Raw genomic sequence first — 22,546 nt, forward strand, 5'->3', positions numbered from 1 at the left:
TCAGTTTTCAACAGAATTTAATCAAATTTAAGAAATAGTCATTTCATATTATTCTACAATTTTGTGTAAAATTTTAAGAAAATCGGACTACTATATCATATAGCTCCCATAGAAACGATCGAGAAATTAATAATTGCTGAGCCAAACCAATGGTTTATGATCACGTAATATCTCAAATTTTCGTCCGTACAGGTAGGGCCTCAACACCTTTGTTGCCCATACTATGGCCAATAACTTTTTTTCAATTGTGCTGTAGTTTTCTTCGTGTTCATTTAATGTGCGGCTAATATAACTAATGGGTTTGTTTTCTTGAGAAAGCACTGCTCCTAAAGCAACATTGCTAGCGTCAGTAGTTAGAAAACTTTTTATTGAAATCTGGGCAACTAAGTATAGGATCATTAATTATTAATTGTTTTAATTTATTGAATGCTTTAATGTAGCTCTCATTTATTACTATTTTAGCTCCTTTTTTCAAACACTGTGTCATTGGTTTTGCTATATTAGCAAATTGTGGTATGAATTTTCGATAGTAGCCATAAAGGCCACGAAATGATTTTATTTCCTTTTGTGTTTTTGGAATGGGAAATTTTACTATAGCCTGGACCTTGTCTGGATTTGGTTTGACACCATCTGGTCCAATTTTGTGACCAAGAAAAACTGCCTCACTTGTAGTTTAAGATTTGCCTCTCCTAATTTTTTAAATACTTCCCTTAAAGAGTTTAAATGTTGGTCAAGTCACGCAGAAAATGTTATGATATCGTTGAGATATACTAGACAATGTTTATTTATTAAATCTTTAAGTATGTGACTCATACATCTTTGGAATGTTGCTGGGGCATTTTTCAATCCGAACGGCATACGTGTGTACTCAAAATGACCATATTTAGTCAAAAATGCGTTATTTTTTATGGATTTCTCGTCCATTTCAATTTGATGAAAGCCTTTGGCTAAATCAATTGTTGTAAAATATTAACAACGTCCTAGTTTACCGAGTATTTCATCCATATTAGGAATGGGAAATCTGTCGCTTATTGTTATCTCATTTAGTCCTCTATAGTCGATTACGATTCTAAACTTTTCTATACCTGTGGCATCAGCCTTTTTTGGTACATTCCACAATGGACTACTGTAGGGTGATTGGATGTGCCGAATAATTTTCTGATCCAACATCTCTTTTATTTGTTTCTCAACTTCCTGTTCGAAAGTAAAAGAGTAGCCATATGGTTTTCTGTAAATTGGGTTTTCGTGTTGTGTATTAATTTCATGTTTAACGACACTCGTAAAAGTCATCTTCACAAAATTGAATGTCATTGAAAATTTTTAGTAAATTAAGTAGTTTAATTTTTTCTTCGTTGTTCAAATAATCGAGTCGATATTTCTGTCCCCCTTTTATCTCATTTTTTATGGCGTAATTAATTTCTTCTGTATAGTTTTCTGGTTTTAAAAATGCTTCACGTGTTTTTTCTGCATTTGGATCCCTCGAATTTGAGAATTATGCTCTCGTTGCATCAGCCACCAATCTTTGTTTACAATATTGAGCTGGGTCTTTTGCTTGTATCAAAGCGCTGCAAAGTGCTGTGACTGTTTATGTTTACGTTAAGTGCTTGGGTAGAATTTCTTAAATATCAAGAGCAGTGACGGTTTATGTTTACGTTAAAGGCTTGGGTAGAATTTCTTAAATATCGAGTGCTGTGTAATTAAGTAAGGAGGCTGGGGTGTCGGGAGATGAATATGTCACTATATATAGCTTATATTGTCTGGATTCCAAAACATCGAAGTTCTATCTGCAAGGGTATATAAATTTCGGCGTGCCGAAGTTAGCTTCCTTTCTTGTTAATTTTGAAGGAGTTTGGAGTAATATACATATGTATTTTATCTGGCAAAAGGTGAAAAAAGGTTAAATTGTACAAATCTAACTATCGCGTGAAAGTTTTTGGTACAGCAGTAAATGCATTTGATAAATAGGGTAATTTAAAAAACAGGGAATTAAATTAAAAACAGTGGTATTATATGGAAATCAGCGAAATTATACAGGTAACCTTGGAATTATATGAAAGGAAGTGGAATTTATTGTTTTATATGAAGAAAGACTTAAAGTTAAAATTGAAAACTACGAACTAAATGATACAATTAACAGAGAATAACGACATTAAAAATTCAAGTGCAAAAATAAAATTACGACAACAGAAATTTAAGTGAAACCAAGAAAGGAAGCTAACTTCAGCACACCGAAATTTATATACCCTTGCAGATAAAACTTCGATTACTAGGAAACAATACAATAAAAATTATATATATTTATGTTATATTTAGAGTTTTACTTTCTAAGATTTGCATTATTCCTCCATATCTAACGATTGTTTGTATGGCAGCTATATGATATAATCGTCCGGTTTTCTTAAAATTTTACATAAAATTGTGGAAAATGAATTGAAATGAAAATAAATTATGAATTAACTATATCTCAAATTTAACAAAAATCTGTTGAAAACTGAAAAAGTTATAATTTTAAATTGTATTAATTTCTCGATCGTTCCTATGGGAGCTATATAATATAGTAGTCCGATGTTCATTAAATTGTACACAAAATTGTAGAAAATTATAAGATGCCTATACCTTAAATTTTATTAATTTATTTTATCGGTAATTTATATTACACTTGAGTGTATGTATGTGTGTATACATATATTTACCTAAGGGTTATAAATATAATTAAAATTAGAAATAACTAAAAAACTATTTGAAATTTGAAGTGTCATATGGCATTTATTTAGACATACATTTTTGGCTGTCTGATCATTTTAAAATGCAATGGATTTGGATTTGGAAGCTGCCGTAATGTCGGATCAATCGGACTTTGATTTAGACAATCATACAGAGAAGTAAGTCGAACAGAGTTTCGCAACACCTCACTGTAAGGCCTGTATGAAATATGTATCACTTATCTCGTGCGGTGTTAAAACCACTGGAGGTGCTGAGGCGGCTCTAAAACATTTGCACTTGATAATGAAAACACATCAAAAATGTCGGGGTATTACGCGACGTGCATCGGATCTTTATTGATTAGGAAAAGACATATAAATAACTACATGTACTACATTTGGACTGAGAGTGAGAGAGAGCCTACGGGACATTTGAGGCTGGTAGCGAGATTTATAGGTGAAGGAAACAAAAGCAGGCATTATTTAATTTTGTTAAGCATAAATTTATTTAATATGAATTGTATTAATTTCTAGTGATCGAAATTCTATATGCAACGGTACATAAACTTCGGCGTTCCGTAATTGTCTTCCTTTCTTGCTTTGGATTTACTTTATGGCACATAAATAAACGAAGACTCATTTCGAAAACTGGAACATGTTAACCACTTAAAAACAACAACCTTCAGTTATAAATTATGCGGCGGAGTTCCTGGCACGTCAAGCGAGTTCAAAAATTCCGTCGGATAGTTAGACGCTTCATCCTCGTTGATCACGCCATCGACCGATTCGTATGAATGCCGTTCTCTAGCGATTTGCGATACTAATCCAAGATTTGCCACCTCCTCCTTCAATGACTTGAAAAATTGTCCGGGAACGACATCAAACCAGTCGACGCATCAACAGGATGCCAAGCGCCAAAAGTAGTTTTGAGAATTCAACAGCAGAGGCGTCATTCTGTAAAGTGACTCTCATGCTAGTGGTCAATTTTTATTTCTTGAGTTTTACAGGTTGTCTTCTAGTAATATTTCATTTATTCAGCGTTTCTGCAGGGTATATTGGGTCCGTCTAATAGCTTTTTTTCGGCACGTTCATCTTCTGTTTGAGCACTCGCACACACCGTCCATTGTTAGGCCGTCTAGTACCTGGCATTATTAAAAAAAGCAATTAATTAATTGTTTCCAATGTCCAATGTCCAATGTTTAATCGCCTAAAAGCAGGCATTATTTGAAAAATAACATCTTACAAAGCTCACTTTGGTAATTTTCCGATGTAACCTCAGTGCATACGTAAAAAGTAAGTTGCCAACATCTGTTGAGACCCTAAAGAAACACATTTGCCTGGCAACTTTGAACAATGGGAACAAATTGTATTCAAATCTCAACTTATGTGAGAATTCCAAAGATGTACCCGATTTTTTTTATAAATACATAAGTATAACAGTTATGTTGCATTAATTATCTAATATATAAAATTCTCGTGTCACAGTTTTCGTGCCCTTACTCCTCCGAAACGGCTTGACCGATTTTGATGAAATTTTTTGTGCTTATCCGGTATCTATGAGAATAGGCCAACATCTATTTTTCATCCCCCTAAATGTTAGGGGTAGTCCACCCTTAGCGTTCCAAGTGACCCTACTGCTGCGCCATCTACAGGCAGCCAGCTGAATCAAAGCATTTCCTGTCAAACATTCAAAACATATTGAAAGAAGAAACTTGAAAAGTTCTGAACCGTTTATGCCCAAATTTTTAGAGAACATGCGTTGAGGTTCCAGCTCGGTTATTGACTACTTTTGATGTTGATAGCTTATCTGCGGCTGCGAATATATTTTTTTTTTTAGCGTTTCCCCGTGCCCCTACTACTGCGCCCTCTACAAGCAAATCAAAGCATTTCCTGTCAAACATTAAAAACATATTGAAAGAAGAAATTGGAGATACAAATTTTATTTTTTGTTCAGGTTCAGTAAGAAACGAAGTCATGCCACCAAAAAAGTCGAGATTGGGTCGTTGTATTCGCAATACAGAAGCAAAACGACGTAAGATTACGAATATGACTGACGAAGAACGGGCCTCCTTCCGAGAGACTGAGCGGCAGAGAGCAATGCAAATGCACATAGAGGAATCAGCAGAAAGACGAGCAGATAGGCTTGAGAGAAAACGATTGAGAGTTAGGCAGTCGCGTTCTGCAGCAATCGATTTGATTCACTCTCAAAATAATGATCGCGACAGGGCAAGGGTAACTGAAGCGCGTTTACAGCTTGAAGCAGATCAAACCCTGCAATACAATCGTCTTGCATTCAGATATAATCCAACTGTTGATTATAGCTCGAATCGCAATGTCGTTATTGGCCAGATGCATCAGGTCTGCATATACTGTCAGGCTCTCAAATTCAAAAACGAACCAAAAGGATTGTGTTGCGCTTCCGGGAAAGTGAAATTGCCTCAACTTGAAGCACCACCAGAGCCTCTGCACTCTCTATTCGCTGGATCTACTGCTGAATCGAAGCATTTCCTGTCGAACATTAGGAAATACAACTCTTGCTTTCAAATGACGTCATTTGGTGCGGAAATTATAACTGCGCAATTCATGCCAACTTTTAAAATCAAAGGACAAATCTATCATAAAGCCGGTTCCCTGCTTCCGTTCCAAGACAGCGAACACAAATTTCTTCAAATGTACTTCATTGGTGATGATGGAGATGAAGTAGATGCACGTTATGGAATCAATAAATCGCTGAAGAGGCCAATTATTTCGCAGCTACAGAATCTTTTTCACGAACGGAACAATTTGGTGCGTTTATTCAAAACAGCAATCGATATGATGCCTTCGGATACCCATAAAATTGTCATTCATGCAGACAAAACGCCTGCTGGAGAACATATCAGGAGATATAATGCTCCAACTATAGACGAAGTGGCAATTGTCATAGTCGGGGATCAGTTTCAACCTCGAGATATTGTTCTCCATCGACGAAACGATCGATTGGTAAACGTCGCAGAAACTCACCGTTGTTACGATGCTTTGCAGTATCCACTAATCTTCTGGGATGGTGCCGATGGATACCATTTCAATGTGACTTATTTCTTATGCGTTCAACCACAATATGCCACAGAGAAACGTGGCAGTCCATTTGGAGAATGGTCAACGTGTCTATTTCACAGAAAAAAATGTGCAAGAAAGAGTCCTGAATCGGCCAGCGACAACTCTGACTGCCTTCTTCACCTTATGCCAGGAAGATGATTTTGCCAGAACCTTGATGTATTCAGAAGTGCCCTCTTAACCATAATATGCCCGTGCGAAGCCGGGACGGGCCGGCTAGTTATGTATAAAATTGCAATCTTCAAGGGTATACAATCTTCGAAGTGTTAAAGTTGGCTGCATTTCTGCAGATTAATTAATAAAACAAAATATACTTTAACTTTGGTTATTATAAAACAGCAGCCAATCTAATATCGATATGCGAATTAATTACTTAAACACTTAGACCTATGTAGCTCCGTTGTGATATCTTGGCTAAAGTACTGGGCTATTGTATTCTTGTTTTAGTTGTAATGTTTCTGTTAAAGTCTGAAAATATCTGGACGAGAAAAGAATGGTGCTCTACGTTTTCTTTCTCATCTGCATCCCTGCGGCTTTTGCAGAAGTCGATAAGCACTTCTGATAGTTTGCTGGCCCAGAGACCAACAAGCTAGTGTCTTGTTAAGTCACGACTAACAAAGTATAAGCCTGCAGGTGTCTTTTTGCTATCAATGGTAGCCTATGTCCGGGCTGGGAGAAGAGATTTGGTATTATCATGTCGTCTAAGCTCATCAGCCACACAGTTGCTTTAATCTGAGACTTTCCCACTTCCTTGCGTCTCAAGAAGAAGCACAAACGATAGGTCGATGACTCTTTGGCTATTAGTGTGATAGATGTGGTAGTATTATCCTTTTACACAGATCCGAGTTAAGGCTAAGTTTAAAAAAATAATCTTAGCCTTGCATTGCTTCCCTACTGATAGTGGTGAGCGCTTGCTTCGTATACAATGATTAGTTTGTGCACAGATTAGCTCATGTGGTGGGCTTTCCTTGAGTACTTTCCTTTAGAGCTCATACTCTTATTAGAATGCTTTTAGCTTAAATACATGCATTAGTTTTACTTTTGGGCTAACAGCAAGCTTGTTTTCCTCTGTTTTTAGACCAGCCATTTTATTACCACCCACAGCTCCTTGAACGGAGTACGTTCGTTTCCAACTAACCGCATCAAGAAAGCAACGACCTTCACTACAATGATTTTAGCCCCATCAATATTGAGGCCGTTCATATTTCCCATGGGCTGCGGCTTACCCATTAGAAAGGATAATTAGTCACCCCATGGCGCCTCCAATTCGTGCACTATGTCATGCATGAAAGGGTTGCCGCCATGATTCGTAGTGGCCTAGTTGGACTGACCTATATGTATTTTTACCTTGACGGCTTTCTAATAGTGGTTATGGTAACTAGTGGTTATGGTAACTAAACCTAGGTCCCCGCCCGGGTTCACTGACTTAACACAAAGTGTTCTAGACCCGTAGGGAGAAGCTCGTTCTCGACCCTTTCCCAGCTATTCCATGTGACTCGCCCTTTAAAGCTTCCCCTGTCGACCACCACGGTGAATATGCTGGTTTGGGTCATCTTAGGGGTTAACTTAGGGAGACCGACTACCGGCTGTCGCCCTCTCAATATTTCTCTCTTTCGGAAGGATCCTTTCGTCATAGCTACTGCTGCTACTACTGATTATGCTTGCGCAGATGGAGGTAACGCAAGCTGGTTCTGCGGAACCAAAATTTGTTGCATTCATTTTAAGAGAGACCTTCTCCGGCAAATCATTTATAAGTTAACGAATTCAATATTCCCAAAAAGGATGCAGGCATGTTCACGGACTTTCTAACACGTTGTTTTTTTTACTTTGTTCAGAATTTTTCTTGCAGTAAGTGTCCTTGTGCCAGCCCCACTATGTAAAGTTTGGATTCGAATGGGATAACTGGGCTCATAATAGAATTACGACTGTAGTTCCGTCAACAGTCAAAGTGCAAAGTTAACAAAGATGCAATTCTCCTTTCCTTGTGCTTAAATTAGTGAAAAATCTTTGCAAACTTTCACTGTTTATTTTGTGGAGCATCAAATTGATTTATTCTTTCTGATTATGGCAAAGGTATTTATAAATGTATCTTTGATTACATGTTTTGATTATTATGACTTGTTGTCCAACTGTGAACTGTTTTATATGTGTATCTTTTAAGCCTAAAACTAACAAGTTTGTTTGTGTTCCGTGGTGTATAACTTACAAATGGCACAAAGTTTCAAAAAGGTAAAAACGAAAAGTTATTCCCAAATGTATCCTTAATATCGCAAAACTAATCATTTTTGCAACTTTTTGCACGTTTCTTAAAAAAAAAATTACTTATGTCCAGCAACTTATGAGCTTACACACGCTGCACTTCTCGAAGTTTGGGAGAAAAACAGCCGCTTGGAAGATGCTCTAAGAAGCTACATACAAACACAACTTTACGGCGAGCAATTTGATGAAGCTTTAAATCAGCAAAAAATAAAATAAATAAAAATGAATTTTTTGTTATAGCCGTTGCTAATCTAAACATATATGTATATGTATGTACACCACAATTAATAAACACCCTTCAGTACCAAAATTCCTTTCCTGTCCGATTCCTGGTGTCATGTTCAAAAAACAAAAACAAATCCCATGGGATAGAGCCAAACAAACTTGGCGAATCCATCGACAATTGCCAGTATATCTTTGTACTGCTTTGATGTGGCGTCCATTGGCCCAAGATGGTCGATATGTAGTGTATGCAACGGGGTGTCTTCTTTGGCGATGCAGTGCAATAGCCCTTCTTGCTTTCCCATCTTCTTACTGTAAATAATGCATTTAATACAGTTGGCTTTAAAATTCGTTACCTTCCGCTCTAGGTGAGGGATCCAAAACTGCTGCTTTTCGGAATGAATAGTTTTTTGAACTGCAAAGTGGCCGACTTCATGAGGCTCTCGAATGACATCTTTTTCCATTGATTTAGGCACAACAATAAGATCGTTGCCTTCGACTGTTCGGTAAAGAATATCACCTTTCATCCTAAAATTTCGATATGGACGATCCTGGAGAATGACCAGAATTGCTTTACTGTATTCGTCATTCTGTTGTGCGTTCCTGATGCGTGCTGCTACTTCTGCTGTTACGATCCAAACTGACTCTGGATGGCGACTCAGGTGATCCACGTGTTTCATCTTGTTCCCTGGCTTGTGAACAACATTGCAGCTGAAGGCCTGTAGATACATTACGTACGCTGCAACTTCTCTCGGAATATCGTCTTTTCTGGTGGTGTCTTTGAACGCGGAGCAATCTGTGACAAGCTTGAAGTGAATGCCCATGAGGTAATGACGAAACTTTCTGAGCGCTAAATAGATAGCCTTCGCCTCTAAGATATAGCTATGTCTTTCGGCCTCTGAAGCTGACGTTTTCTTACTCCAGAAATAAACCGGGTGCAGTTGGCCATCAAATACCTGCAGTAAAACTGCTCCAAATCCGTCCTTACATGCATCGGTGTGCAGCTCAGTTTGTGCTGTTCGCGAGTATATGTGTAGCACCGGTTCGCAGAAGAGAATCCGCTTAAGCTCTTGAAGGGACTGCAGTTCTGCGCTTCCTATTTGGAATTCGACGTCCTTTCTGAGGAGATTGGTCAACGGTCGGGCAATATGAGCATAACCTGGTATAAACTTTCTGAAAAAACCTGTTAAACCAAGAAATGACTGCACCGCTCGTATATTTTTGGGTGTTTTAAATTTACGTTCGATGATGACTTACGTATTATTCACTGGGTCAACCATTCGGTTATTTGGTTTTTAATAGCCTCGGTTTCGTTTGCAGATAGGCGAGATGGTGACTGATGAAATGGTTTTATTACGCCATCTGGAGTGATCTTCAGCTCGACTGGACCCTGGTTAGAAGGGTTTGATGGCCTTCTCTGGACTTCTTCGACGAGTTTTCACACTGCTTCTTTATACCTGGGTGAAAAAGTAAACAAATTAGATGCTTCTTTAATATTATAAACATCGGAGCCAAATCCATCTGCTTCTTTATCTTCAGTTCTCAAACCCGTCAATTTGAAGCCATTGTCGTCCAAGTAAAAGTTGAACTTTCTGGTAAAATCATGACCTAGCAACGCTCCACAATCGATGACGTCATTGGGCACGACTAGAAACATTTGCTGCGTGAATAACTGATCGGCAACAACTTCAGCGGTGAAAAATCAAATAGGCTTTGTTTTTTTCTGGCCCAGACCACTCAACAACGATGCACTTTTATAAATATCAATGTTTCCAATTTTTTCAGCAATCTTCTTCGTGACAAGTGAATCATCCGATCCTGTATCGATCAATCAATTTATTTCAGCACCATTTACGGAGATTAGTTTGAAACGGCTTTGGTCAACCACTTTGCGAACATTTGCTTCTACAAACGGACAATTTTTAGCAATATGACCGGTCTCATTGCATTTGAAGCACTTCGTTGGAGACTGACAATCTTTGATTTTATGCTCTGCTGAACCACAAACAGAATTCCTTTCGTTTCTGTTGGTTATTTGGTGATGCACTCCGCTTGTTCCACGAATTACGAGGCTTATCGTCCAGTTGCATTATAATTTCATATTGTTGTCTGAGGGATTTGAAGGTCTTGCACGAATAAAGTATTGCCTTGTACCACTAAGCAAGAAACACATAGAGGTGTCAAACAGTACCAAAAAGTACTATCACAAAAACGGCTGAGCCTGGAACCCCAGAGCACCCGAACGATACGTCTAGAACCCCAGAGTGCCTTCGGCTTTTTCGAGTTCGAAGCAGTCGTTCGAAACCGAGCACAACAAGAATTCACTTTTCAGTGGCAGATCGACCGTGGAAGGATGAGCAGGGGTGCGTTTCTTTGCGCTGTGCTCTCGTTTCTTTGTATATGTGTATATGTGTACAAGCGCTCACACGTTTGTATGCGTGTGCAAATTTCTGTTCGCAGAGTCTTTTTCATAGGTTTCGGACGGCCACAGCCAGTGGGCCGAAGCGGCGGCTCACTTGCTTATGACGTCACAGCAATACTTAGCGGTTAGCGCTTGCATTGGGGGACAAATTATTTAAGTTATCTAACTATAATTACCACTTATTTTAATTTAATTTTTGTTTTTCCTGACAATATATTTCCCAAAAGTCATTTTGTTGATGAATCATCGATGAATTGTTCAAGAATTTTTATTGATGACGGCTTATGACATGCCCATGTTAAATTCATCAACAGTTTGTATAGCCTGTCATCGATGAATCATCAACAGCACCCCCTTGACTGTTGATGAATTACTGATGACAGGTACTGCAGGGTATGTTGTTGTTGTCTATGCAAGTGATTTGCGCGTGTCACTTTTTGTTTTGTTTTGATTTTCTAAGATTCTTTGATTTGTTTTAATTATGCTTACATACATATGTCAATATCTATGTATGTATGTACATATGTATGCATATTTGGGCGCGCTTTTTTTTGGCGCACTTTTTTGTTGTTGCTTAGCAAATAAAAAAAAATTAAATTAAATAAATAAATACTTAAATAAAAATGCATTAACAATTCATCGATGATTCATCAAAAATTCATCGATCATTCATCAACAATTCATCGATGATTTATCAACAATTCCTCAAAAAATTCATGAACAATTCATCGATGATTCATCAACAAAATGACTTTTGGGAAATATATTGTCAGGAAAAACAAAAATTAAATTAAAATAAATGGTAATTATAGTTAGATAACTTAAATAATTTGTCCCCCAATGCAAGCGCTAACCGCTAAGTATTGCTGTGACGTCATAAGCAAGTGAGCCGCCGCTTCGGCCCACTGGCTGTGGCCGTCCGAAACCTATGAAAAAGACTCTGCGAACAGAAATTTGCACACGCATACAAACGTGTGAGCGCTTGTACACATATACACATATACAAAGAAACGAGAGCACAGCGCAAAGAAACGCACCCCTGCTCATCCTTCCACGGTCGATCTGCCACTGAAAAGTGAATTCTTGTTGTGCTCGGTTTCGAACGACTGCTTCGAACTCGAAAAAGCCGAAGGCACTCTGGGGTTCTAGACATATCGTTCGGGTGCTCTGGGGTTCCAGGCTCAGCCGTTTTTGTGATAGTACTTTTTGGTACTGTTTGACACCTCTATATGTTTCTTGCTTAGTGCTTGTACTCATTTTTAACATCAACTAGTCCGTTTACGATGTACTGCAGCATCGCTGATTCCTCAACCTTTTCTGCCGTGGCTATCTGACGTAAATGTAAAATGTATTCGTGAAATGTCTCGCTCTTATTTTTCTTCCTGCTTTGCAACTATCGCCAGTTGCAAAGCACGTCGGCGCTGGTGGTATTGCTTGAAAACTCTTCTATCAGTGCTCTCTTTAGCTCATTATATTCGCTCACACACACTGACTGTAGAAATAATTTGGCTGCACCTATCATCTTGCCTCTGGCTTGTACATACATACATCTGTTTAAGTGCATCTGCATTTTTTTCGAACATTTCGAACCATTGTTGCACCAATTGACCATCAAAATCGTTTACTATTTCTCAAAATTATCAATTTGTGGCTTGGCGCGGCCATTTGTGCTCTCATCAATTTGAATTTTTAATGACAACAACTGCAATATATTGTCGATTTTATTCTTCATATCCGAAACTTCCAATACATTCTCATTTTCTTTCAGTTCCACTGCTTCTTCCTGCTCCTCATCGACTTCTTCCATATCTTGTACTTCCCTTCTATTTTTTGCCGGCGTTCTACGCGTTATTTTTTCCATATCCAAGTCACAGCGAAAGGAATATAAGAGTACAGAATTAAACTGCGCAGTTGTCTTCTTTGATATTTTTTCTACCTGAATCGCTTTACTACGCAGTTTCTTTTTTCAACCGAATTTCACAACTTCTGTTCACAGCTTCTAGTCACTCACTAGTTAATTTAACTCTTTTCTTAATTGTTTATCTCAGACCCGGAACGAGCCCCCAAATGTAGAGTTTGTATTATAATGTTTATTTAGAATTAGTATGCTGAGATTAATATAATAACTTAAACGACTTTAACAACTTTCAAACGACTCCCGAAAAATGCGACTGCTTCTGTTTACTTCTTTTCCGCAACTGATCCACGCTCCCTCTGCTCTCTCGATCACCCAAACGCCATTCACAACGAAACCCATAAGTATCCGTTGTCCGCCTCTTCCTCACTGCTTAACATACATATGTATATACATATGTATATAAGAATCAAAGGACAATATTTTCCATAAATATACTCACCAATTAAGAAGAAAACAAATACTGGATATATAATGGCCTTCCGTTCACACCATCAAGGTTAAAAAAGAGTCCAGGTTCAAAAGCAAATCTGGAAATAAATTTATTAACTAAATACAAATAAGTCACTTACTCTTTAAAAATATTTAATAAATTACATTACAAAACACTTGTGAATACTTCAGCTGTCATTATAGCTGTGAACAAATCGATTTCAACAACGAGACTTTCGATTCTTTTTTTTTCGTTAAATAATATTTTTTAATCATCTCAATCTAATTTCGGAACCGCTTCTCCGAATCCCTTCAAAAACAGCAATTAATTGTTTGGCAGTATCCGAACACAGTTTGAATTTTCATCGCAAGCTAGTCTCTCAGTTTTAATGCTATCTGAATGAAACTGGGTAATTAGTCTTCTATGTATATACTCTCACTCGTATATATGTCGGAACAGGCCTGATCTGAAGACTATATCATATAGCTGCAATAGAAATGATCGGAAAATTTTAACAACAAAAATTCTAACATTTTCAGTTATCAACAGAATCTGATCAAATTTGAGATATAGGCAATTTATATTACTTTACATTTTTGTGTAAAATTATATGTATGTATTTTATATATAATATAGCTCCCATAGGAAAGATCGAGAAATTAATACTATTAAAACTTATAACTTTATCAGTTTTCATTTAAATTAATACCAATTAAAAATTATAAAAACTTAAGATGTTGCCATTTTACAATATTCTACAATTTTGTGTAAAACGATCGAGAAATTAATACAATTAAAAATTATAACATTTTCAGTTGTCAACAGAATTTGATCAAATTCGGGATATAGCCATTTCATTTTACTTTTCAATTTAATGTAAAATTTTAGGAAAATCGGACTACTATATCATATAGCTGCAATAGGAACGATCGAGAAATTAAAACAATTAAAAATTAAAACTTTTTCAGTTTTTAACAGATTTTCATCAAATTTGAGATATAGCCATTTTATATTATTCTTAAGATTTGTGTCAACTTTAATGAAAATCTGACGATTATATCATATAGGTGCCATACAAATCTGTGAAGGTAAAACTGTTAATATAATATGTATAGGTGAATGAAATGAAAGCAGGTATTACTTCATTGTTTTTAAACATAAATATATATAATTTATATTGTATGGCTTATGTATGTATGCTCTATATGCAACGGTATATAAACTTCGGCGTGCCTAAGTTAGCTTCCTTTCTTGTTTTTTAACCTCAATATATGTAATTTATATTGTCTGGATTCCAAGTCATCGAAGTTCTATCTGCAAGGATATATTATATATATATATAAACTTCGGCGTGCCGAAGTTAGCTTCCTTTCTTGTTTTCTATTAAATTAGTGGTTGAGATTGGAAAATACTACTGTCATCGCTATTTAGTCTTATTTCACTTATGTTATTTTGTTAAATTTTTCTGTTAGTGGATACCGGTATTTTAATGTTGGTAACTATGAACATTAGAGTAAACTTCACCTGGTCAAAAATGTTAGAACCAGTTGAAAATTACATGCCAACACGACCAAGATTTGTTGGTATAAAGATTAGGGCAATTTCGACATGGTTTCACGAAAAAATACCCACCAAAACAAGTGCAACTGTAAAGGAACTAAACGAAGCAATTAGATGTAGTGTGATTATTATTCCATAAATTACATAGAAAACAAAACATTTTTTTAATAAGAGTAATACAGATTTTCTTATAAAATGTTAAAAATGTTCATTAAATATACCATTACCTTTTAAAAAAAGGATAGATAATTTATTAATAAATTAAACTTTCCGTGATTTCAGGGGTCACAATATTACTTTTCTTAGTGGCTTTCGTGCAGATTTTCAAATTAAAGGTCTCCACGAGATAACTCCATCTGGTTTAGTTGAATACATTCAAAACTACACCAATTGGGATTTACTGGGCTCTCGAATGGCTGGAGATATGCCCATTAAGCCATGGGATGGCCTGAGATATGCTTTCGAAGTAAGTTACATCACATTAAATTTTATCTTTATAATTTGTTCCTAAGATTAATTGTTTTGAAATTTTAAATTACCCTGCGTATGCCCTCTCTAGTGTAATATATTTCACTTATAATAACAGTCAATATATATTCATGAATATATTTCTTGGGAGAAGTTAAGTTTGTAAAACTAAAAAATATAAATTTTAAATACGATTTTTGTTATCATATATTGATTTATTTATTTTATTTATTTTTCACTTAGCAACATATTAAACATATTAAATGTAAATTAATTGATTGTGAAATAGTTGCCTGAAGCCATCTAACGTGGTTTTTAAAACCTAACGTTCCAATAGCGGCGAAAATTTTGTTGATTCCGGTGGTGGGCAGATTTCACTATGGAAAGTGCTTTTTTGTTGAAAGATTGTGCGGTTAAAACGTTACTCAAAAGAAACCTTCTCTTTACTGGCAGCAGATCATTTTGGACCGAAACTTGAACAAGAAACTACAAGATGAAAGTTTGACATAATTCAAAAAACAAAAAATGGAAAATATGAAATTAAGGAAAATAAGTGAACTCACGTGCATAATTTTTATCGAAAAAAAAAATTTTGCTGCTATTTCCTTAAACTTTATACTGTCATTGCCGTGATAGAATAATAAATGAAATTACTTAAATTAAAAAAAAAGACAAATAAATACATATTAATAATTCTTAAATAGAGTGTAATAAAATATTTGTTATCCGATTGTACCGATGGAGAACTCAATTCTTAATTGATTTCCGTTGTATTTTCTGGAGGGTCAACACCAACCACCTCTCAACGCCGTTCTAGAAACCTCCATGGGTTTCAGATCCGGACTACCTAACGAAAGTGGAAACACAATGTTTTTAGGGTTAGAACTGAAGTTTTTAGTTTGTGAATACATTAAATATTATTATTATTATTATTTGCACAAAAATGTTTTATAGGGTGGGAGTACTTAAGGAAAAATGGTTCAAGTATTTATATTCGATACAAAGAAATTAAGCATACCTAACAAGCCACCATATATGTATATATATAAGAAGGTGATGCATTGCACGGTTCACTTAGAAAATTATTTTAATAAGGATAAGACTATTAGATTCGGAATATGACCTTTGGTTGGCATCCCAGTTAGGTAGCGTAACAAGAAAAGTATAATTTTTTTTTAAACTAACGAACTAACAAACGAACTAAATTTAAAAGGTTTTTGTAACAAAAGGGGTGATAGAAATCAATTGAATCTTTAAATAATTCCAAACATACCTCTGGTTTTATTTTCCAAGCACACAAAATGATCGCTAGACTTAAGTTTAAAATCCACCAAAATTATATATTGAATTAATTAACTCTTTGAACAGACGTTCAGCGAAAAAGTTGCAAACTTGGAAACAACATATGATAATGTCATCAACGTTCATTTAAAACCCTTGAAGTTAAATAAGTTTTAACGACTCACTTATTAAAAGTTATTGATGTCTGTTTGTAATTCCGTCTGGTAAGAAAGGTCATTATATTGCACGCAAAGCTTAATGTCTCCAGGGTACATTGATGGTAGGTAGGTAGAAGTGGTGAGGGCCCATCCTAAAGCCTCCAGTTAGAGATGAGTTCCTTTTTGGTTCACTCCCTCCGTTGTCTACTTGTTGTCACGATCACGCTCAATTAAATATGAGTCAGTAAGAAAGCATAGGATTGCTGATATCTTCAGATTTCATATACTTCCAGGTGACTCCAGCTTGTAGGCGTGGAAGTGACGTATTCTAATGTGATTTAGCGCTGCGCAGGAGCAGAGCAGATGTTCCGATGTCTCTTGCTCTGTAGATTGCTACCAGCTTTTACAGATTGCATTATATGGCAGTCCCATTTTCATTGTGTGCGACTCAATCGCACAATGTCCTGTGGTAACCACAGTCAACCTGCTGGTGTCCCGTTTGCTGTGGGCCAACATTTCTTTGACCTCCTATACTCACTCTTTTTTAACCATTCCTTGTTGGCAGTCTGTTTGTAATGGTCGTGGATCCTTGTCTGAACCGAGTTCATGGAGATCGGTATCTCTATATCAGTGCTCAGACCTGCAGATCCTGCTCCGGCTAGTTCGTCATTGGCTAAGGACGGTAAGTTTATTAATAGGAGTCTACTAGAGTAGGAAGGTAATCTTTGGTTTGCACCCCAATTTAAACCGCGTAGAGCAAAAAGTAAAAAGTTCTTTTGACTGAATGCGTTTATTATGGACGCCGTACTAAGGGCTCCAAACGCAGTATCCATATTCTTACATACGACGAACAAAAGAAGTATATAAGGATTTAGTAACATTGGGGTCATTGAATTCCTTCGACCACCGTTTAATAAATCCAAGCACACCCCTGGCTCTATTTACCATAGACGAAAAATGATCAATAAACTGAAGTTTTTGGTCCAAGTGGACACCCAAATCATCAACAGAATTAATTCTTTCCAAAGAGCAGCAGTTCAGCAAGCTTGCGGGACGCCAGATGTAACACATTGTAAAACATTGGATAAATTATTCTTAAAGAGGATCTTTTGCGTCCTGCAATTCAGATAACTTGAGATCCAATTAAGAAGATCACTTGAAAAACCCATTAAATCGGGTTTTCTAACGAGGAGAAAATGGTAAACAGAGTTAAATGCTTTACTGAAATCAGTATAGATTACATCTGTCTGAAAATTGTTATGGAAGCTCTTTATAATATAGGAAGAGAGCTCCAAAAGATTTGTTGTTGTTGATCTTCGCTTAATAAAACCATGTTGACATAGAGAAATAACTGATCTACAAAGGTGCTGCGAGTGAAGAGTAATTATGTTTTCGAATAGTGTAAGGAAGGTCGACAACTTAGAGATTCTTCTATAATTGCTGGCATCCAATTTGCTACCTTTTTTGTGAAGAGGAATAATAAACGATTCCTTCCAAATAATGAAAAACTGGGAGGTTTCTAGGGTTCTAGGTTAACAATTTTAGAAGGAGATAGCACAGAGCGTCGGCACAATACCTAAGCACACAGCCAGGAATTCCGTCGGGACCTGGCGAATAAACTGGCTTGACACGATGAAGATCTAAAAGAAGAGGACTTTCGTTTAGGCTAGGATATAAAATTAAGTTTGATTTGGGTATGCCGTAGGAATAAGTCTGGGGTAAATACGAAGAGTTTGAAAAAGTTGTTTGAAAAAACTACGAAAAGAGATCGGCTATTGCCTGATCATTATATGCGGTAGTATTATCAAATAAATGCGAGGAAGAATTTGTTTTAGGCTTACGATTAGGGTCCTTTGAGAACTGGGCCCTACAACGAGTTAAATTGTTTTTATGACACTGCGCGTTCAGCTAGGTTAAATTTGACCGATCTGAGAATTAAGATGAAAGGGCAGAGCCGGGTGAATTTAAATTTAGCATACAGCATAGATTTTTTATTTTTAAGTCGGCTCAACTCTTTAGTAAACCATGGCGGTTTATTTAAGCTTGGCGGCTAGTATAACGGAACACATTCAGTAAAAAATGAATTCATGGCGTTGTAAAAAATATCCACGGCAACTGCCATGTCAGTGCACATGTATAGATCGGACCAATTGAACTCGTTTATAAAATTATTCACCCGTTCAAAGTCTGTTTTGAGAAAACATAGGACTTTATTGGCTGGACGGTCAGAAATATTCTGTACGTCACACCCAATATCAAGAATCACATTGAAAGTTGGATGATAAGGATCTTCGGGCTGCGTCACAGGCGCCACCCTTGCTAAACTGACTCTCGCAGGATCAGAGATGAAGCAAAGATCAAGCAAGCGCTGTAAGGAATTTCGCACATGGTTGACTTGAGACAGCGTAATGTCGAACAAGCCAGCGATAGAGTCACGTTGTGTAGGTGTAAAGAGAGTATTGGTGGAATTATTTGAGCACCAAATAGCACCAGAGATATTAAAATCACCTAGGTCTACCAACTGGTTTCTATCCAAAAGTCTACTGGAAACCATCTTAATAGCGGAAAGTGATTCCAATAAAAGGAAGTTCCGACAATGGAGGCATGTATCTACCTTCGATAGATAGCTTTACTCAAAGGATTTCAACATCGTTGCATTCCTCGAAGGTTAATGATTCTGAAGTGAGTGAGCAGTCCACTGCTATAAGAACTCCACCCCCGCGCCTGATAGGGCGATCTAGCCGATATACTGTGAACACAGCTGGAAAAACTTCGGAGCTCAGAATCTCCGGCTTTAACCAGGTTTCTGTGAGCACAATAACCTGAGAAGCAAAACGAAAGGCTATCAGAATACAAGTTAGGAAGCTTACGACGTAAGTCTCTTGCATTCTGATAGGAAATACCTAGAGAGTAGGTTAGTCTTTTTGGTTAGTTTGGGATTGGAAGACGTAGAAGGCGCAGTGGTATGATCAGGCCTGGGTAGAGTTATTAATACAGGCCGTTTTTTTCTTTTTAGCTTGGAACAACTTAACAACAATGTAATCTGGCCATAAGTTGCGAGAGCAAAGTATTAAAGAGCTCGTTAGGGACATTTATTTTTAAAGATGAAAGGTCCCTAGCGTAAGAAAATTTAAACTTTTCCACCTTTATCTTAATTTTTTCGGCTCAGGTATTGCCTTGTATAAAGGCGAGATTATCTTCCAATGCTTAATCAGCTGAGAGATTATTGGGTTATCTGCCGTGCCATTGTCGGCCGGTATTCCGGGCCTAACACCCTGGGCAGATGTAGCGGTATACACGGGACTTTGAGGGGGCAATAAATGCGACCCCCAAGGGGACAGAACAGAAATCACCGGCGGTACGGGCACACCCGCTGCACATTCGGGTACCGAATCTTTTCTAACGCTCAATCTCAGCACTCGTGGAATTAATGCTGAGGTCGAGGGTTGTGCCGAGGGAGGCTGCTGCTGATAGTCCGTTATAGGTAGTTGGGGTCCGCTTACATGCTACCCACCCTCATTTAATAGCGTAAGGCTATTCAATTTAGTGTCCAGCGCCAAGAACATATCAAGAGTTTTACGAAAACTCGTTAAAATGCCCTTAAAACCGTTATTGGTTTGCAGCATGAAAGAAGAAAAAAAACAAAAACAAAAAGCAAAAGAGCTGTAAAGATAAGAAATGAAGAGTCACAGCGATAGCGGGAGAGCGTGGGAGATGAGATAAGATAAAAAGCGCAGTGGCACAGCGAAAGCGAGAGAGTGGGAGAGCGTGGGAGATAAATAACAAAAACGTTTAGCTGTTGCGACGGCGCAAACAAAAGCTAAACGAAGAAGGCACAAAAAGGAATGCAATATATGCAAAAGCTAGCACTAGCAGCACAACTAAATTGGGAAATAAAACCAATTATAAACACAAATCAGAATAGATGCATGCACACGCGAAGTGAACGGGAAGTTATAAACACAAAATAGAAAATTTAAGTTATCCCCGGTGGTTATTTTCAAACTTTAACACAAAACGAGAGCGCAAGAAAAAAAAACACGTCCATGCACTTGGAAAAATGATGGTATATGGTATATGTATATATGTATCACAAAAACTTTCATTATCTTGTGAGCGTCGATTTCTTTGCAATCCATGTTTATGCACTTATTGAAAAATACTGCACTCATCTGCACAGTTGTACAAATTAATTAAATGTTAATGCGTCAGAAAAAACGGTAAATTGCCGTCGGCAACTTATATTCCTCCACGGGTGGTCCCTCGCAGTTGAAGATCTTATGCTGAAATGTACTTGGCCTGCGAGTAGTCCGTGACGCTCACGCTCGTTTAGAGCGTAGTTAACCTCTCGGTACTTTGGGGTCCTAGATATCATGGTAATGGGTTTTCCATCCGTCGTTAGATCGAATGCCTTCTTGTAATCAGGATAGCTGAGGATGACATCCTCTGAAGCAAGAATGTTACGCAACTTTTGGAAAGCAAGTTCGGGGAATTCCTGAATGGGGTTGGTTTTTTCTGCGTCAGTTGTGGCACCATTGTTGGTGACAATAAAGCCCAAATAGCTAATGCTTAAAAAAACGCGATTTTTGCGTTGACACCCTCATGTTGGCGTCGTGGAGGCTCTTTAGAACCCAATCTACGTGCTGTATGTGGGCGTTGATGATCTCATCAACATAGACATAGCAAAATTTGCCAATCTGCTTTCGCAGTATGTCGTCGATGGTTCTTTGGAAGATGCTGGCAGCATTCTTTAAACCAAATGGAAGCCGGCGAAACTCGTATTTTCCTCTGTTAACGAAAAACGAAGTTTTTTCACGGTCACGCTCTGCCAGAGTGATTTGGTGGTAGCCCGACTTCAAATCTAATGTTGTGAATTATTTGGCTTCGGCTAAATTCTCTAGTATCATAGAGATATTTGTCATGGGATAGTGATCTGATATCGTCTTCTCATTCAATTTGCGAAAGTCTAATACGAGCCGCATTTTTTGCCCGCTTCGTCAGTGCCCTTTTTGTCTACTACCCATATTGGGTTATTGTAGGACGACTTTGACTTTTGTATTATGCCATTTTTTACCAACTCTTGAAATTCGCCACTGACAAAATCCGCTGCCCCGATTGGGTACGGGTAAAGCTTGATATAAATGGGCTCCTCGCTAACCGTCGTGATGGTAGCTACCACCGACGTGTTGTACGGCAGGGCCTCGTTGATGTTTGCAAAGGCTTTTTTTCGTTCGCCAAGCATTTTGATAAAGGCCACTCTAGCTAGAGACAGTGCGTCCGAGCAATCAATGTTGGTAAAATTGACGTCGGGGCACGATTGGAATTCTAACTTTTCTACTTCGGAGCCCCATTTGAGGTGGCCGGAAGCTAAATAAAGCGATGCCCCTGGCTGTTTTAACAGGTCAAGGCCAATTATGGCATCCAAGGAGGACAGATCTTGTGATATGAAGAACGTGGCCTTCAAGTTGAATAGGGAGACATAGCACTTCTTAGTGATGGTGGTGGCGCCTTGGATAGAATGTATCGTGAATGCCGATTCTACCGGGCGGACGCCTTTCAATCCCTCATATCAAAAGCCTCATATCTACCCCCGATACTCTTCATCTGAAGACGGGTAGCAGGGATTTTCCCCTAAAAAATTAATAGTGTCCGAATCATATTCGTGAATGGCATCGTCATTGATTTCCTGGGGCGCTCTTGAAGCTGCGTCGGTGTATTTTTCTTCAATCTTCTTCACCTGCGCCCTGTGCGATGTGGTTAACCCTCTGTCTCTTGTGAGGGCCGGATCGATCGAACCCGGCCGGCTTCCCATTTTGGTAGGCCGGCGCTAGAGATGGCTTGACATTGAAAGGTCAACCTCCGTGGGCTCTGGCGTGTTCTTATGTCATTGTGCGGAGCGGAGTGCACCTGAGCCTTGTGTTGTTTAGTGAAGTGTGGGTTTTTGCTCGCACTTACTTGGGGGTGCCCTTGATAGGAAGTTTGTTGGCGATCTTGCGACTTTGGAATGGACTTTGATGTCACCTCTGGAGC

At 37.8% G+C, this 22,546-nt stretch overlaps 2 protein-coding genes across 3 annotated transcripts in view; one reads left to right on the forward strand and one right to left on the reverse strand.

The window, feature by feature from the left end:
• Window positions 1-3,623: 3,623 nt before the first annotated feature.
• Window positions 3,624-13,148, reverse strand: LOC147645112 (uncharacterized). Of its 2 annotated transcripts, none has more exons than XM_086828095.1 (3): window positions 9,537-10,453; window positions 8,636-9,462; window positions 3,624-3,844 (listed from the first exon to the last, which is right to left on the reverse strand). In XM_086828095.1, the coding sequence occupies exons 2-3, from the start codon at window positions 9,101-9,103 to the stop codon at window positions 3,791-3,793; spliced, it is 522 nt and encodes a 173-aa protein (XP_086684221.1). In that variant the 5' UTR covers window positions 9,104-9,462; window positions 9,537-10,453; the 3' UTR covers window positions 3,624-3,790. The 2 variants fall into 2 exon arrangements, 1 of the variants encoding a protein (XP_086684221.1); XR_015270589.1 differs by lacking the exon at window positions 3,624-3,844 and adding an exon at window positions 13,059-13,148 and having other exon boundaries at window positions 7,838-9,462; window positions 9,537-9,736.
• Window positions 7,638-22,546, forward strand: part of Ugt50B3 (UDP-glycosyltransferase family 50 member B3) — a 36,294-nt gene continuing 21,385 nt past the window's right edge. Inside the window, exons 1-2 of the mRNA XM_086828093.1 lie at window positions 7,638-7,871; window positions 14,892-15,075. Coding sequence (XP_086684219.1) covers window positions 15,022-15,075 — 54 coding nt within the window. The 5' untranslated portion in view covers window positions 7,638-7,871; window positions 14,892-15,021. The remainder of the gene's footprint in view (window positions 7,872-14,891; window positions 15,076-22,546) is intronic.

The sequence above is a fragment of the Drosophila serrata genome, unplaced genomic scaffold, assembly GCF_035046125.1.
Source record: "Drosophila serrata isolate PLE 108 unplaced genomic scaffold, ASM3504612v1 contig_14, whole genome shotgun sequence".
Lineage (NCBI taxonomy): Eukaryota > Metazoa > Arthropoda > Insecta > Diptera > Drosophilidae > Drosophila > Drosophila serrata.

Coding starts and splice junctions, on each gene's coding strand:
- LOC147645112 (XM_086828095.1), bottom strand. CDS start 9,103: ATGGGCATTCACTTCAAGCTTGTCACAGATTGCTCCGCGTTCAAAGAC. Junction 3,845..8,635: donor TCCCTCACCTAGAGCGGAAG/GTAACGAATTTT, acceptor TAATAATGCCAG/GTACTAGACGGCCTAACAAT.